The sequence below is a fragment of the Schistocerca nitens genome, chromosome 2 (assembly GCF_023898315.1).
Source record: "Schistocerca nitens isolate TAMUIC-IGC-003100 chromosome 2, iqSchNite1.1, whole genome shotgun sequence".
Taxonomy (NCBI): domain Eukaryota; kingdom Metazoa; phylum Arthropoda; class Insecta; order Orthoptera; family Acrididae; genus Schistocerca; species Schistocerca nitens.
Window position 1 is genome coordinate 206,387,424 of NC_064615.1, and position 15,734 is coordinate 206,403,157.

The 15,734-nt window shown below is 40.0% G+C and overlaps 1 protein-coding gene across 1 annotated transcript in view; it reads left to right on the forward strand.

The window, feature by feature from the left end:
- Positions 1-15,734, forward strand: part of LOC126234326 (sialin-like) — a 174,338-nt gene that overhangs the window by 116,553 nt on the left and 42,051 nt on the right. Inside the window, exons 6-8 of the mRNA XM_049943011.1 lie at positions 4,100-4,246; positions 5,487-5,619; positions 8,109-8,264. Of these exons, the coding sequence (XP_049798968.1) occupies positions 4,100-4,246; positions 5,487-5,619; positions 8,109-8,264 (436 nt within the window). The remainder of the gene's footprint in view (positions 1-4,099; positions 4,247-5,486; positions 5,620-8,108; positions 8,265-15,734) is intronic.

A 15,734-nucleotide genomic window follows, 5' to 3' on the forward strand; every position in this document is an offset into this window, starting at 1 on the left:
GTGGAAATGGCATGGCAAGCCATTCCACAGGACTACATCCAGCATCTCTACGATCATCTCCATGGGAGAATAGCAGCCTGCATTGCTGCGAAAGGTGGATATACACTGTACTAGTGCCGACATTGTGCATGCTCTGTTGCCTGTGTCTATGTGCCTGTGGTTCTGTCAGTGTGATCATGTGATGTATCTGACCCCAGGAATGTGTCAATAAAGTTTCCCCTTCCTGGGACAATGAATTCACGGTGTTCTTATTTCAATTTCCAGGAGTGTATAAATAGATCTGCTACACCACTGCAATGTCATAACCACTTCTACAACCCTTTAGATCACATAACATCAACAGATACGAAGAAAGTAAATTGGAAAAAGAAAACACTACATGGCAAGCACCCCTATCATCTAACACAGCCACACATCGATCAAGACGCATCCAACACATGGCTAAGAAAAGGCAATATATACAGTGAGATGGAAGGATTCATGATTGCAATACAGGATCAAACAATAAACACCAGGTATTACAGCAAGCATATTATTAAAGATCCCAATACCACAACAGGTAAATGCAGACTTTGCAAACAACAAATAGAAACAGTAGATCACATCAAAAGCAGATGTACAATACTAGCAAATACAGAATACCCCAGAAGACATGACAATGTAGCAAAAATAATTCAACAACAACTTGCCATACAACATAAACTAATAAAACAACACATTCCCACACACAAGTATGCACCACAAAATGTACTGAAGAATGATGAATACAAATTATACTGGAACAGAACCATTATAACAGATAAAACACCACCACATAACAAACCTGACATCATACTCACCAATAAAAAGAAGAAATTAACGCAACTGATTGAAATATCCATACCCAATACAACAAATATACAGAAGAAAACAGGAGAAAAAATTGAAAAATACATCCAACTGGCTGAGGAAGTCAAGGACATGTGGCATCAGGATAAAGTTGACATTATACCAATTATACTATCAACTATAGGAGTCATACCACACAATATCCACCAGTACATCAACGCAATACAGCTACATCCAAACATGTATATATATATATAACAGAGGGAAACATTCCACGTGGAAAAATATATCTAAAAAGAAAGATGATGAGACTTACCAAACAAAAGCGCTGGCAGGTCGATAGACACACAAACAAACACAAATATACACACAAAATTCAAGCTTTCGCAACAAACTGTTGCCTCATCAGGAAAGAGGGGAAGGAGAGGGAAAGACGAAAGGATGTGGGTTTTAAGGGAGAGGATAAGGAGTCATTCCAATCCCGGGAGCGGAAAGACTTACCTTAGGGGGAAAAAAGGACAGGTATACACTCGCACACACACCCATATCCATCCACACATACACACACACTTGTGTCTGTATGTGTGGATGGATATGGGTGTGTGTGCGAGTGTATACCTGTCCTTTTTTCCCCCTAAGGTAAGTCTTTCCGCTCCCGGGATTGGAATGACTCCTTATCCTCTCCCTTAAAACCCACATCCTTTCGTCTTTCCCTCTCCTTCCCCTCTTTCCTGATGAGGCAACAGTTTGTTGCGAAAGCTTGAATTTTGTGTGTATATTTGTGTTTGTTTGTGTGTCTATCGACCTGCCAGCGCTTTTGTTTGGTAAGTCTCATCATCTTTCTTTTTAGATATATATATATATATATATATATATATATATATATATATATATATATATATATATATATATATATATATATATATATATATATATAACTACAGAAATCCGTAATTATTGATACATGTTCAATTACCCAAAAGTTCCTAAATGCAATGTAACATATACTGTACAGTTAAAAGGAAGTCACGCTTGATCAAGGTCCGCATCACTTTCCATTTTTCACCAGACATAATGTCTGAGAAAGGAAAAAATAATATCGGTGATAATAAAGTAAAGGATGTATTGTTAAGAATAATATTAATTCAGCACATTTAAGGCCTTTCTCGATATCAGAAGTATTGGAAAGGATAATAAAAATGAGGATATTGGGGTGAAAATGACAATGGCTGCTAGAAAAGAAGAGAATTTTAAGAGAGAACTCTGTAGCGAGGGGGAGGGAAAAGTGCTGGTGCAGGAAGGGTTGACAAGAGTGAGCTGCAGCCAACAGTTCTTAGAAGTTACTTCATATATTAATATATCAGTGAACTTGAAACGAACAATGCATTTTAAACATGAACCATTATAAGTCTACTTCTGTATATTCATGAACACTTCTCAGTTTTTCTGTACAAATGTGTGATTACTGCTCAGTTATTTGATTGCAAAACACTGCAAATAGTGGAAGATAATGCTTGTATCGTCACAAGGAATGTAATGGTTCCAGATAAAAATATTTATTACATTAAGTATATTCAATTAGTATAGATCATAGACATTTATGGATCTATTCAACTAACATATTTTGAACAAATAATGATACAGAATGAGATTTTCACTCTGCAGCGGAGTGTGCGCTGATATGAAACTTCCTGGCAAATTAAAACTTTGTGCCCGACCGAGACTCGAACTCGGGACCTTTGCCTTTCGCGGGCAAGTGCTCTACCATCTGAGCTACCGAAGCACGACTCACGCCCGGTAATCACAGCTTTACTTCTTTTAATGATACAGGTTTAGGGGCAACTAAATTAATTAATTTCCATAATATTTATTTATCTATCTTCAGAAGCTCTTATTCCTTTTGTGCTAAATTCTTGTGACATTATAAAACAGTCAAAACCCATGCAGGTATTCCAGGGGTGTATAGTTTTGTGGACAAATTCACAAACAGTATTCCCTATGGAATAATCTTTATAGTTTGCAAGCTATCCTGAAATGCTCCTCATAGTAGCTGTAAATCCATTTTTTTACACATTCGTTGTATGCTTGTATGCAGTGGAAAATTTAAGAATTGTCAGAAAAGTCATGTGGTAACATTTGATCAACCAGTCTGTGGAGTTCCAGGAGGTGAAAGAAAGTCAATTTTGAAACCCTAAGTTTTCAAATGTCATCACAAGACTTCATGGGTATCATCTAGTATTTGTTCAGACAGTAACATCTTCACAGGAACTTTTTAATGGTACATAGAGAAGTCAATAAACCAAGGGAAGCAGTAACAGTAGTCCAATAGGAAGGAAAGAAGTAACATTTATTTTGTAAATATGAGGAAATAATAAAATCAAACAATGGAAAATCCAGGATGGAATACTTACAGAAGAATGATGTAGTGAACAAATAAAAAAATCATGAGTATCGCAATTTTAGTTAATTTAGTCTACTTGGATTTAATATAGAAAGAACAAACACCACACATTCAAATAATTGATACACCTTGATGGGCAATGAATCAACCACTTTCAGTGTGGATGTACAGTTACATCTGACCTCCTGCAGGAACATCAAAGTAGTGAGCATGGAGGACGTGGATGGGGGCTGTTGGTAGTGGCAGGTGGGAATGTGGGTTGACTGAGAGGCATGCCAAGATAGTCTGTGCAGTTGTGAGAAGCACTGTGTCCAGGTGGCAAATTGCTTAATGGTGCTGCCTAGTAAGCACATTCTGGCTTTGAATCTCTGTTCAGCACACATTTTCACTCTCCACTGCTGATTCTGCATAGTGTCCCAATGCATCTTAAATCAATAGTCTCTTGCCTTCCCTATCTTTTCCTTTCTTCACACTCTACCTTCAATTTACAGAAAATTAATGTAGAATAATGTTACTTTAAAACTGATTCTTTTCCAGTTATCGGCAAATTATTGGAGATGAGATTTTCTGTGCCTTATAACCTGTTTTTCGTATTTCTGAGGAAAAGTGCGAGAACTTCAATGTCAGAATCAGCAGTCCAAAAAAGTCAGTTCGCGAATTTTCAGAATCTCTCCAAAATTTTCCAGATAAAATAAAAATTTGTGTGGACTATTATCTTAGTTATTTCTGTGTTTGATGGATCTGGCTTGTCTGACATGGAACACAGTTTTTAGCCAAGAATGATACTATTTTGTCATGAACAAAGACTAATATCTGAAATAATATTACTTTATCAGATCTGAAATGTAACTGCACAAATTTCTGTTGCAGCTTCCAATTCCATGGTTCAAAATTCTTACAAATTACCCACTGATTGTGAATATTTTACTTCAGTGGGGATGTATATGGGGAATGTTCACTATTCTAACACAAGCACCTACGTATTTCCGCAATGTTCATGGATGGAGTGTGCAGAAGGTAATTCTATAAGTAACCAGCTATGTATGTGGTCAATAGGTTATTGTGAAACAAACATACAAGATGGGTAATGAACATTTATGACTAGCTAATTGTTAAATATCAGGAACCAAAATTGTAACTTGCCTTTCACAGACACTTCTCTTCCAGTTCTGTCAGACTAATTTGAAGCTTAAACTTGATTTAGTCTGTTATTCATGTGAACAATTATGCACTTCAAACAACCTTTTTGTTATTTTACAATTGTATGCATGACTTGAACCCTGACAACTAGCTTTTATGTCCACTGTTTGTGTGCACTCAACTGTACCAATTGGATGATGCCAATGAAAGTTATGTCCCCTGAATTCAGATACTTTTTCTGGCACACTATGTTAACATTTCACAAACATTCTACACATTCTATACTGTGCTAAAAGCAAGTTTGTGTATTTTCATATTGATAAAATAAAATATTTTCAGCTTATTTTGGATCCAAAGTGATGTCTCCTAATGAGAAAATGAGTACAAAAATATGTTAACATGTTTTGCCTTGTGTTATATGTATCAAGAAGACATAGTCTGAGTGTTGGTGATGAAGTACTTGACAAAATGTGACTTGGTATAACTGAACTAAGTGAAAGAGAGAATTGTTTTATAACACCAGGAACATTGCTGTCTTCATGAAATGAAAGCTAGGATGACTTCGGAACAACTTCTTGTGATATTGCCCAAAAAGTGAATGCACTGTAACATCAATGCTTGGAATTTAGAAACTTTAGTTCCAACTCTCAGTTACTTGATGAAATGAAACTATAAAATTCCAGAGACCTATTCAAGCCTCAAACAATAATATGCAGGGGGAGGTGATGAATGAAAATTTGTAACAAGGCCAGGTTGGAATCCCGTCTTTGGTACAAGTTTTCATTTGTCACTTCAGTCTGCATACACACATCACTTACTTGATTGTTCTTTCCTATATTTTAGAGCTTCTCTCTGTGTTAATTGTTTGCTTAATTGCTATTGCATCATTTTTAAATACTAAAGATTTTCCTAAAATTGCAGTTGTTTTTAGTTTTATTTTCAGAAGGCGACAATAGCATATTTATTTTCCCCAAGTGTATGTGAGTCTTTGATTTGTGATGTAATGAAATTATTCCAGAGACTTTCAGGAGGCTGGCTACTTCTTCCATTGAGCTTTTTTATAGAAACTTAACAAATGTACTTACATTGTCTAAGTGCATATTTTTTGTTTCTTTAGGTTGGCTTTTTCTCTGGTCTTCCTCATGTTTGTCGAATGATTCTGGCCATCTCAGTTGGTTACCTGTGTGACCACTTACAGTCAAGTGGAAAACTGTCAGTTACTAATGTTCGAAAGTTGGCCGGCTTCATAAGTAAGTAAATCCTCTCTTTTATGTTTCCTGGATGTAGCAAGTATTATATTTATTACATTTGACCTCTCAAGCTAGTTTGTATGCTGATGAAGAAAAATTACACATGCTGAACTGAGAATAACTCTGAAGCAAAATGTTAGTGTGGAGCAAACCCAAGGGTCCCTAGAAACCATGCAGTGGGTTACTGTCTGAATTTTTGTAGCCAAATGAAAAATTGGCAACAGGCAAATGTGTATCAGACTGATCAGTGTGAGGTCTAGTTTTTCATAAGATTGAATTGTTGTAAAGTAATCAATATAATTAAGGAATTACTGATTTAAGGTAAAACTGAAATATTTTGTGAACTGCTGCTGCTATGAAATGTCGAAACGTTTGTCTCTTAAAGACATAGGTGTTATGCACATAAAAAGTTACATTGGTGAAGGAATTGTGAAATTCTTTCTCTCATGCTGAAAAACTAAAAATAAAAACCAAATTACACCATAAACTGAAACGTCTTCGCTTGATCTTTACCTATAACTCTTTGTTGTTGTTCTAGTAGTAGTAGTAGTAGTAGTAGTAGTAGTAGAAGACTACTGATTGATATTCAATTGTATTTCATAAATAAAAATAAATTACAGCTATCATTTGTTGTAATGGTTTTGCACATCATTCTAAGGCACTTCAAATGTTTCTCTAATCTATTTTATTTCTTTCAGACCAATCATTTCACTAAACACTTGCCATTTGTAATTTTTAGTTTTATAAATACAATTCATTAATTATTAGTCATACATACCATCATGAAGGAGATTATTGAGAGATGTGGAGTGGGTTTATTCAGTTAATACATAAAAGAGGTTTTTTTTTTGTGCGTGTGTGCGAGCGAGTGTGTCTAGATGTTTACTGGCCACAGAAGACTGACCCTCCTTATTGGGTGCATTTTCTCTGGCATTTAAACAGACATTCAGAATTCTGTTTTTGTAACTTTTAGTTAGATTTGACCTCAACAAATGCTGCTCATCACATATTTCAGATGATGCCAAGCATCAGCAAAAACCTTTGGTTTGTCTCCTGTTATGAACAAAACGATTTTTAAAGTGGAATTTTTACATGCCCATTTGACAGTCAGCCCCAAATTAGTCTGGTACAACATTTGTTTCTCCAAGGATATTAAAACACGAGGAATAATGAGTTCACCAGCAGTGACAGCACTGCCCTGGCTCGCACTAACTACTACTGCCACATACAGGTGTGCTACTCAGTCACTGCTGAAATGCAGATTGTTCTTTATGGTTTTACTGTTCTGTTAATACATGTTAATAAAATGAATAATGGACTAGATCAATCTGGATGCACTCTATCAAGTGGGCAGGTATAATTTAGATTTAAAAATGTTTGTAATGGGAAAAGAACTGACGTTTTCTCTCAATGCTGGGCATTCTGCACTGGATGTGATGATGAACAGGATTTGTTTGGGCTGACACCAGCTATATATTTTGAAAACAAAACTGAAATATCTGCCGAAACATGAGAGAAAATGTTCCTGGTGACTCATAGGAGACATCCCTAGTAGATGGAAATTTACTTCATTTAACAAGTTATAACTATGAGTAGGACTGAAACTTCCTGACAGATCAAAACTGTGTGCTAGACCAAGACTCTAACTCAGAACCTTTGCCTTTCACGGGCAAGTGCTCTGCCAAGCATAACTCGTGACCCGTCCTCAGAGCTTCAATACTGCCAGTACCTCATCTCCTACCTCCAACCTCCTGAAATTCACAGAAGCTCTCCTGCGAACCTTGCAGAACTAGCACTCCTGGAAGAAAGTATATTGTGGAGACAGCGTAGCCACAGCATGGGGCATATTGGCAGATATGAGGTACTTGCAGAATTGAAGCTATGAGGAGGGTCGCGAGTTGTGTTTGGGTAGCTCGGTTGGTGGAGCACTTTTCCACAAAAGGCAATGGTCCTGATTTCGAGTCTCGATGTGGCACACAGTTTTAATCTGCCATAAAGTTTCATACCTTTTCACACTCTGCTGCGGAGTGAAAATTTCATTTTGAGTAGGATTATTAGAAAGAATCATTCCTGTATTCACACAGAATAATTTGGAAAAAATGGAAAAAAAATTATACCTGTATTTACAGAAAAATAAAGCCTTATGACTGGTTTCTTGTGTCTTCCCTTGTTAGAGTAATTTCATATTTTTTTAAAAAAAAGAAAAAGAAAAAAAACTGACAGCAGTGCTAGAAATAAATGGAAGCTTATGTACAATTTACCCTAGAATGAATAAAAAATGTTGGTGTCTAACTAGCTTCAGATTGAATCAACTACACATTTCTTATTTCAAGTCTATAAAAGTTTGTAGCAGACATAATGGATTAGTACCATCAATGACTACATTTCATGTTAAATAATAAGTGATTTATACTATTTCTTTCTAAGTTTAGTTTTGAATAGTGAGCTATTTCATTGTATTTACCTTGCTCATGTTTCTCTGTTGCCAGTGAACATTGTGCAAGGTATATTCACACTGGGGCTAGCATTCTGTGGCTGCAATTCAGTTATGGCCACTATTTGTCTCACAGCAGCTCTGGCTTCGAGTGGAGCTGAATCATCTGGAGCTTTAGCTACATACATTGACCTAAGTCCCAATTTCGCCAGTAAGTACCGTATTTGGGAATAACAGTACATTTAGTTGCTATAGCAACTGTTTACCATTATTACACTGTGCTCCATAGGTCTTATCATGAAGCAGAACCTTCAGTGTCACAACATATGTTAACAGAAACAAAAACTATCAAGACTGACTGTGTAGAATGTATTACATATATTTTGCTGGTATTTATTAAAGAACAAATATTTTCACATTTGAAAAACAGTTGCCTCATTAAATGTGAAACAATACACAATGCATCTTTTAGATGTTACCCACACCCATACTACAAACCACTCTATACAAAAATAAAAGTTTGTGTTAAATAATACCAATTATGTAAAACAAATCAACACTATCCCTTATTAAACTACCCAGAAATTCCAGCATTATTGCACAAATACTGAAATTCTATGGAAAATAATGATTTTGTTATGTCAGCAAATTGTTCTTTATGGTGTACTTTTGAAACTGTAATTTCACCAGAACTAACTAATTCTGAAACAAAGATATGCTTTATATGAATATGTTCCACTCATGACTGAAACTCAGCATTCTGGGCAATGTGGATAGCAAATTCATTGCCAATCTGGAAATTTGGTGTTGCTTTCAACCGGCCCTATTCTGTAAAACAAGACTAATCCAGGAGTGGGGAGTCCCAGAATACACAGCCCTTATATTGAGTGGCCTGCTCGAAGATCACCCCCATAATCAGCATCACTATAACATTCTAAAACCTCATATTCAAAATTAGTTTTGGAAACAAGTGCATAATCTGTTTTCTCTCTGATACATCAGAACCCTTTTAACTCTGACTTGTTGGCTCTTCAAGATTTATTCATAATACACTGCCAGCATATTTGTTGAATTTTCAAGATTTGTTGATAAAGCAGTGATTGCGTATGGAACGTCAGGATGTGTCCCACACAACAGAAACATGAGTGTTCTAACAGCTTGCCTATTGGGAAATAGTTGTGATGACTTACTTCTGTATTATTGTCCTATATAACAGGAGTGACTACAGCCTTATAGATGCTCATGTTAGAGAACTCTAGAATTTTCTCTGTGTAATGAGTTTTCTTATATATTTCCTCCTCCTTGTTAGTTTTCAGACATAAGAAAAATGATACAGGCACTTCAGTAATTATGAATTTTTGTCTGAAATCACAGATAATTCCTTGAAGTTCCAGTTTGCTGTTAGCTACAACCAAAATCATGAACATAAAGCCCATCGTCTGAAAATACAAGGGTCAGGTTTCCTCCTCTTGGAAACCCAATTAACTGAGGTGATTACTGAGCTTCATTCCAACAGTGAGCAGCCTGCTTCAGACATACTTTTTCTCCAAATAACATTCTATCACAGATCCATCATCATATACTTCAGGTTGCTGCATTTATATGGTTTCTTTCAAATCACCATAAAGGAAAGCAACTGAAACATCAATTTGCACAAGGTTCATGGCCTCAGTTGAGGCAACACTGAGCAGTGCTCAAATAAGTCACTCTAACCACAGGACTAAAGGTTTGGTCATAGTCAACTCTTCTCCACTCTGAGTAACCCTTAATCAAAAATCTTGCCTTGAATTTACTGACTGAGCCATCAGCATTTGTTTTCACTTTGTACACCCACCTGTTGGAAAGGCACTCCTTCCAGGTAGTAGTTCAACCAGATTCCATGTTTAATTTTCTTCAAGAGCTTTTATTTCACAATCCATGGCTTTGGTACAAAAATCCATTTGAACAGACTTTATGGCTTCACTGTACTTTTCTGGTTCCTGGAAAAAATATTGTTACACACTTTATATAATCTCAAAAGTTTTGTGAAGGTCTAAGAGTTAGTCATGCAAATGTGGTAAGGCTTTCTCATTAGTCTTCCTGATCTACCTCATGAGGGTCTTCATCTGTGTTAAGCAAACTGCCATCCTTAACATTCTCACTATCTATTCGAGACTGGTCTTGAGTCTGAGATACTGAATCATGATAAACATTCACTAGCAAAATTAAATTTTTCTTGCTCTTCAGTGGCTTCTCCCTTAAGGTAACATCTGGTGATATAATGACTTCATATTTCCCTCCACAATAAATACTGACCTCCATTGTGATCATATCCAATAAGAACTCCTTTCACTGCTTTCTGACTGATCTTCTAGTGTTTCAAAATACCAATATAGCAGGTGGAGCCTATGACCTGCAGGTTGCAGTGTTGTCTATCACTTCCTCCTCCTCCTCCTCCTCCTCCTCCTCCTCCTCCTCCTCCTCCTCCTCCTCCTCCTCCGCAAACACAGGGGACATCAGTCCCCTCCCCAATGCCAGAGAAGCAACAGCGTCCTCCGGCTCCTCTCATGTGGAAAGGGTCCCTTGGGTTCCTCTCTACCAAGGTCTCCATCCTCGCCAGTGGCTCAAGAAGCCAAAAGCTGCTGGCCGAAGAGTTTCATAGTCATCATCCATGTGTGAAGCAGCTTCAGAGAAATCATCCTAGCAAGTCCCTAAAGAGAAGCAAGAGAGCAAGCAAACTAAGAAAAAGTCTGCTAAGAAACAGGACCCTCTGGCCCCAACACGACCGCTCGCTGTCAGTTCTGCACCTGAGGATGTGGTGGAGATCTTAGTGTCCCCTGTGGACCTGGATCCCACTGATGCATCATCCACCACATAAATGGCTACAAATACTCAGTGGCAGCAGGTGACCCTGAGGCATAACCTACCTCCTTTCGAGCTTCATGCCTTCCCAGCCTCTTGATAACGTCATCTTCCAGTAGAATTTCTGTGGTTTTTTTCCACCACCTGGCTGAGCTATGGCAACTCTTAAGCTTTACACCTGCTTTCTGCATTGCCTTTCAGGAAACCCGGTTCCCAGAAATGCAGACCCCCCCTGCCCTCCATGGCTATAGGGGATATTACAAGAACTGTAGTGCCTATAAAGTGTGTAAGGTGAAGTTTGTGTCTGTCCTGAACTCAGTATGCAGTGAACCTGTTCCCCTTCAAACCCCTCTTGAAGCTGTGGCTGTCATGATAAGGACAATGCAGGAAATAACTGTCTGCAATGTATATCTTCCTCCAGATGGTGTAGTACCCCTGAATGCATTGGCTGCACTGATTTACTCCCTAAACCTTTCCTACTTTTGGGAGATGTTAACGCTCATAACACCTTGTGGGGTGGCACTGTGCTTACTGGCCGAGGCCGATGTTGAAAATATGCTGTCACAACTCGACCTCTGCCTCTTAAATGCAAGTGTCCCTACACATTTCAGTGTGGCACATAGCACATATTTGGCCATTCATCTCTCGGTTTGCAGTCCTGGCCTCCTCACATCTACCCACTGGAGAGCACATGGTGATGTGTGTGGTAGTGACCACTTTGCCATAATCCTGTGACAGCCCCAGTGTCAGTTCCATGGATGCCTGCCCAGATGGACTTTAAACAAGGCTTACTGGGAAGCCTTCACCTCTGCTGTCACTGTTGAATCTCCCCCACATGGTACCATTGATGTGGTGGTTGAGCAGGTAACTACAGTGACGATTTCTGCAGTGGAAAATGCGATTCCTCGTTCTTTAGGGTACCCCTGGCGAAAGACAGTCCCTTGGTGGTCGCCGGAAGTCATTGTTGGCGATCTCTACAGTGGCATAAGTGGCACCCTTCCCTGGAGCACCTCATAGCCTTTAAACAACTCTGTGCCCGCATTCGCCAGCTTATCGAACGATGGAAACAGGAGTGTTGGGAGAGTTATGGCTTGACCATTGGGTGCCCTATGTCACCTTTTCAAATCTGGGCAAAGATCAAACGATGAGTTTTTGGGTACCAGACACACAGGTGTTTGCGGTGTTGACATAAATGGCGTGTTACCTATTGATGCAAACGTGATTGCTGAGCACTTTGCTGTGTTCTATGCTCATGCCTCTCTGTCGGAGAATTACCTCCCAGCCTTTCGCTCTCTCAAAAGGAGGATGGAAGGAAAAGTCATCTCGTTCACTACACGCCACAGTGAACCCTATAACACCCTATTTGCAGAGTGGGAGCTCCTCAGTGCCCTTGCACATTGCCCCAACACAGCTCCTGGGCCAGATCAGATCCACAGTTAGATGATTAAACATTACTCAGGTGACTACAAGCGACATCTCTTTGTGATCTTCAACCGGATCTGGTGCAATGGTGTCTTTCCATCACACTGGTGGGACAGCACCATCATACCAGTGCTCAAACCCGGCAAAAGCCCACTTGATGTGGATAACTATCAGCCCATCATCCCAACAAACGTTTTTTGTAAGCTGCTGGAACTTACGGTGTGTCGGTGGTTGGGTTGAGTCCTGGAGTCACGTGGCCTACTGACTCCATGCCAGGGTGGTTTCCACCTGGGTCCCTTGAGTCTGTCATCTGAACAGCCTTTTCCAGACATCAACACCTTTCTGCTATCTTCTTTGATTTACGAAAAGCGTATGACACCACGTGGCAAGATCATATCCTTGTCACATTACACAAGTCGGGTATCTGAAGCCCACTCCTGATTTTTAACCAGAATTTCCTGTCACTTAGTACTTTCCATGTCCAAGTTGTTGCCTCCCATAGTTCCTAGTCGTCGTCCCCCCCCCCCTCCCCCCCTCAATATCCAGGAATCCATGAGAATGGGGTCCTGCAGGGCTCTGTATTGAGCGTGTCTGTATTTTTAGTGGCCATTAGCGGTCTAGAAGCAGCTGTAGGGCCATCCGTCTCACCGTCTGTGTGTGCAGACTGCTTCTGCATTTCATACTGCTCCACCAGTACTGGTGTTACTGAGTGGCACCTACAGGGAACCATCCACAAGGACATGGGCTCTAGTTCAAGGCTCCCAGTTTTCAGCCACAAAGTTGTGTGTTATGCACTTCTGTCGATGTTGTACTGTTCATCCAGGACCAGAACTTTACCTTACTGACAATCCCTTCACTGTAGTGGAGACATTGACTTTTAGGACTGATTTTAGACACCCGACTGGATTGGCTTCCTCACCTTCATCAGCTTAAGCGGAAGTACTGGCAGCACCTAACTTCAATGCCATTCGTTGCCTGAGCTACACGAACTGGGGTGCAGATTACTCTACACTACTGTAGCTCTACAGAGCCCTTGTTCAGTCCTGCCTTGACTATGTGAGTTCGGTTTATGGTTCAGCGGCACTCTCAGCATTGTGTGTACTCAACCCAATCCACCACTGTGGCATTCAACTAGCGACGGGAGCTTTTATGACAAGTCCAGTGACGAGTGTCCTGGCAGAAGCTGGAGTCCCTTTATTACAGGTCAGGCATGCACACATTTGTAGTTCTCCTGTGCATCCAAATTACTGTCTCCTTTGCCCACCCACAACGGTTAATTTCCCACATTGGCAGCAGAGGTGAGGGCTTACAATTGCAGTTCACATCCGATCTCTTCTATCTGACTGGAGTCCTTGGCTTTACCACCTATACTAGAGGTCCGTTCGCGTACACCTCCATGGTGTACACCTAGGCTGCTGCTTCTCCTGGACATTTCACATGGCCCAAGGGACTCAGTTCACCCTGTGGCTCTCCGCTGTCACTTCCTCTCGATTCTTGACATGTACCGAGGCAATGAAGTGGTTTACACTGACGGCTTGAGGGTTCGTGGTCACGACCGCTTCGCATATGTCCATGGAGGACATATTTAACAGCATTCCATGCCTGATGGCTGCAGTGTTTCACTGCAGAGCTGGTGGCTATATCTCATGCTCTTGAGTGCATCTGTTCATGTCCTGCCGAGTCGTTTCTTCTGTGTACTGACTCCATGAGCAGCCTACAAGCTATTGACCAGTGCTACCCTTGTCATCCTTTGGTACTGACCATCCAGGAGTCCATCTATGCCATGGAATGGTCCGGTTGTTCAGTAGTGTTTGTGTGGAGCCCAGGTCACATTGAAATCCAAGGCAACGAACTTGCTGACAGGCTGGGCTAACAGGCTACACAGAAACTGCTTATGGAGATCGACATTCCAATAACTGACCTGCGTTTGTTTTTGCATTGCCAGGTTTTTCGGCTTTGGGAGATGGAATGGCATAGTCTCAGTACACACAACAAACTGTGTGCTCTTAAGGAGACTACGAATGTGTAGCAGTCCTCCATGTGGGCCTCTCACAGTGACTCTGTGGTTCTCTGGTGGCTCCACATTGGCTACACTTAGGCAACCAATGGTTACCTCCTGTGCCGTGAAGACCCACCTCAGTGTTGATGCGGCACCCGGTTGACTGTGGCCCATATTCTGATGCATGGTATCACTCTGACTGACCTGAGACGAAATCTTTGGTTACCGGAATCATTGCCGATAATTTTATCAGACATCATCTCATCAGCTGATTTAGTTTTACGTTTTTTCCTTGAGGATGGGTTTTTCATTTGATCTAAGTTTCAGTGCATGTTCTTTGTCCCTCTGTGTCCTCCACCCTAGTGCTTTTAGGGTGGAGGTTTCAATGTGTTGCAGAATGGCTGGCTTCTCTTTTTTATTCTCATGCTCAGCCAGCCATGGTAATCTGTGTTGTCATTTTAATCTCTACTACCTGTTTCTTGTGTTTCTGTGGTTTTCTTCCCCCCTTTTGTCCATTTGTGTTTGTTGCCCTTCTGTTGTTCTTGTGGTTCTTCTTTTCTCTCCATTTTGTGTTGTCAGTCTCGCTAGTTTTATTCTCACCCTTGTGGCATTGTTTTATTCGGAACAAGGGACTGATGACCTAGCAGTTCGGTCCCTTTCCTCCTCTTTTAAACCAGCCAACCAACCAACATATCACTACCCAAAACATATGTGGAATATTTCCATGTGCATGCATTATTGCTCCGGCAGTTCCCACAACTGCCCAAGTCTCTCTTCTTACCCCCCTCCCCCCTCCCCTCCTGTTCATTGTTCCAGTGTGTATGGCATTGTGAGGTGCTGAATTACACCTGCTTTCTGAAGAATTTCCTTTACTTGTTTGTTGTCAAATTCTTTTCCATTGTCACTCAAAATTTCTTTGATGGAATGTTGATGAAAGTTGATCTAAACTTTGTACAATCATCTTTGAAAAGTACAAAATACTGATATCCTGTCACTCAATTATGAAAGGCACCTGGAGGATCAGTGTGAATAAGCATTCCTGGTTTCACTATCCTCTTTTCAGTGCCAAATGGTATACAAGAGCCTTCCATAAATACAACCTTCTCACAGTTCACTGTATATTTCCACCTTGATATTTATCTCACTGCTAAGTACAGATGTCACATGACACTTGTTCTGGTGTCCAGATCTTTCATGTTGTCACTGTTGGTGAGATTTTCACTGAGGGAAGTAAGTATGACATTCCTCGCAGCCAGTTTTAAAATTCCTCCAAATTGATCATGGACGTCTACCAATCAAGTGACCATATCAGTCATGAAATTACAAATTTCAGCAGTTAATATGAATTTGCTTTCTGTGTGCTCATCCTGTGGAGCAAGAACAGAGTATAGATTCTTGTGGAACTGAGGTACAAACATA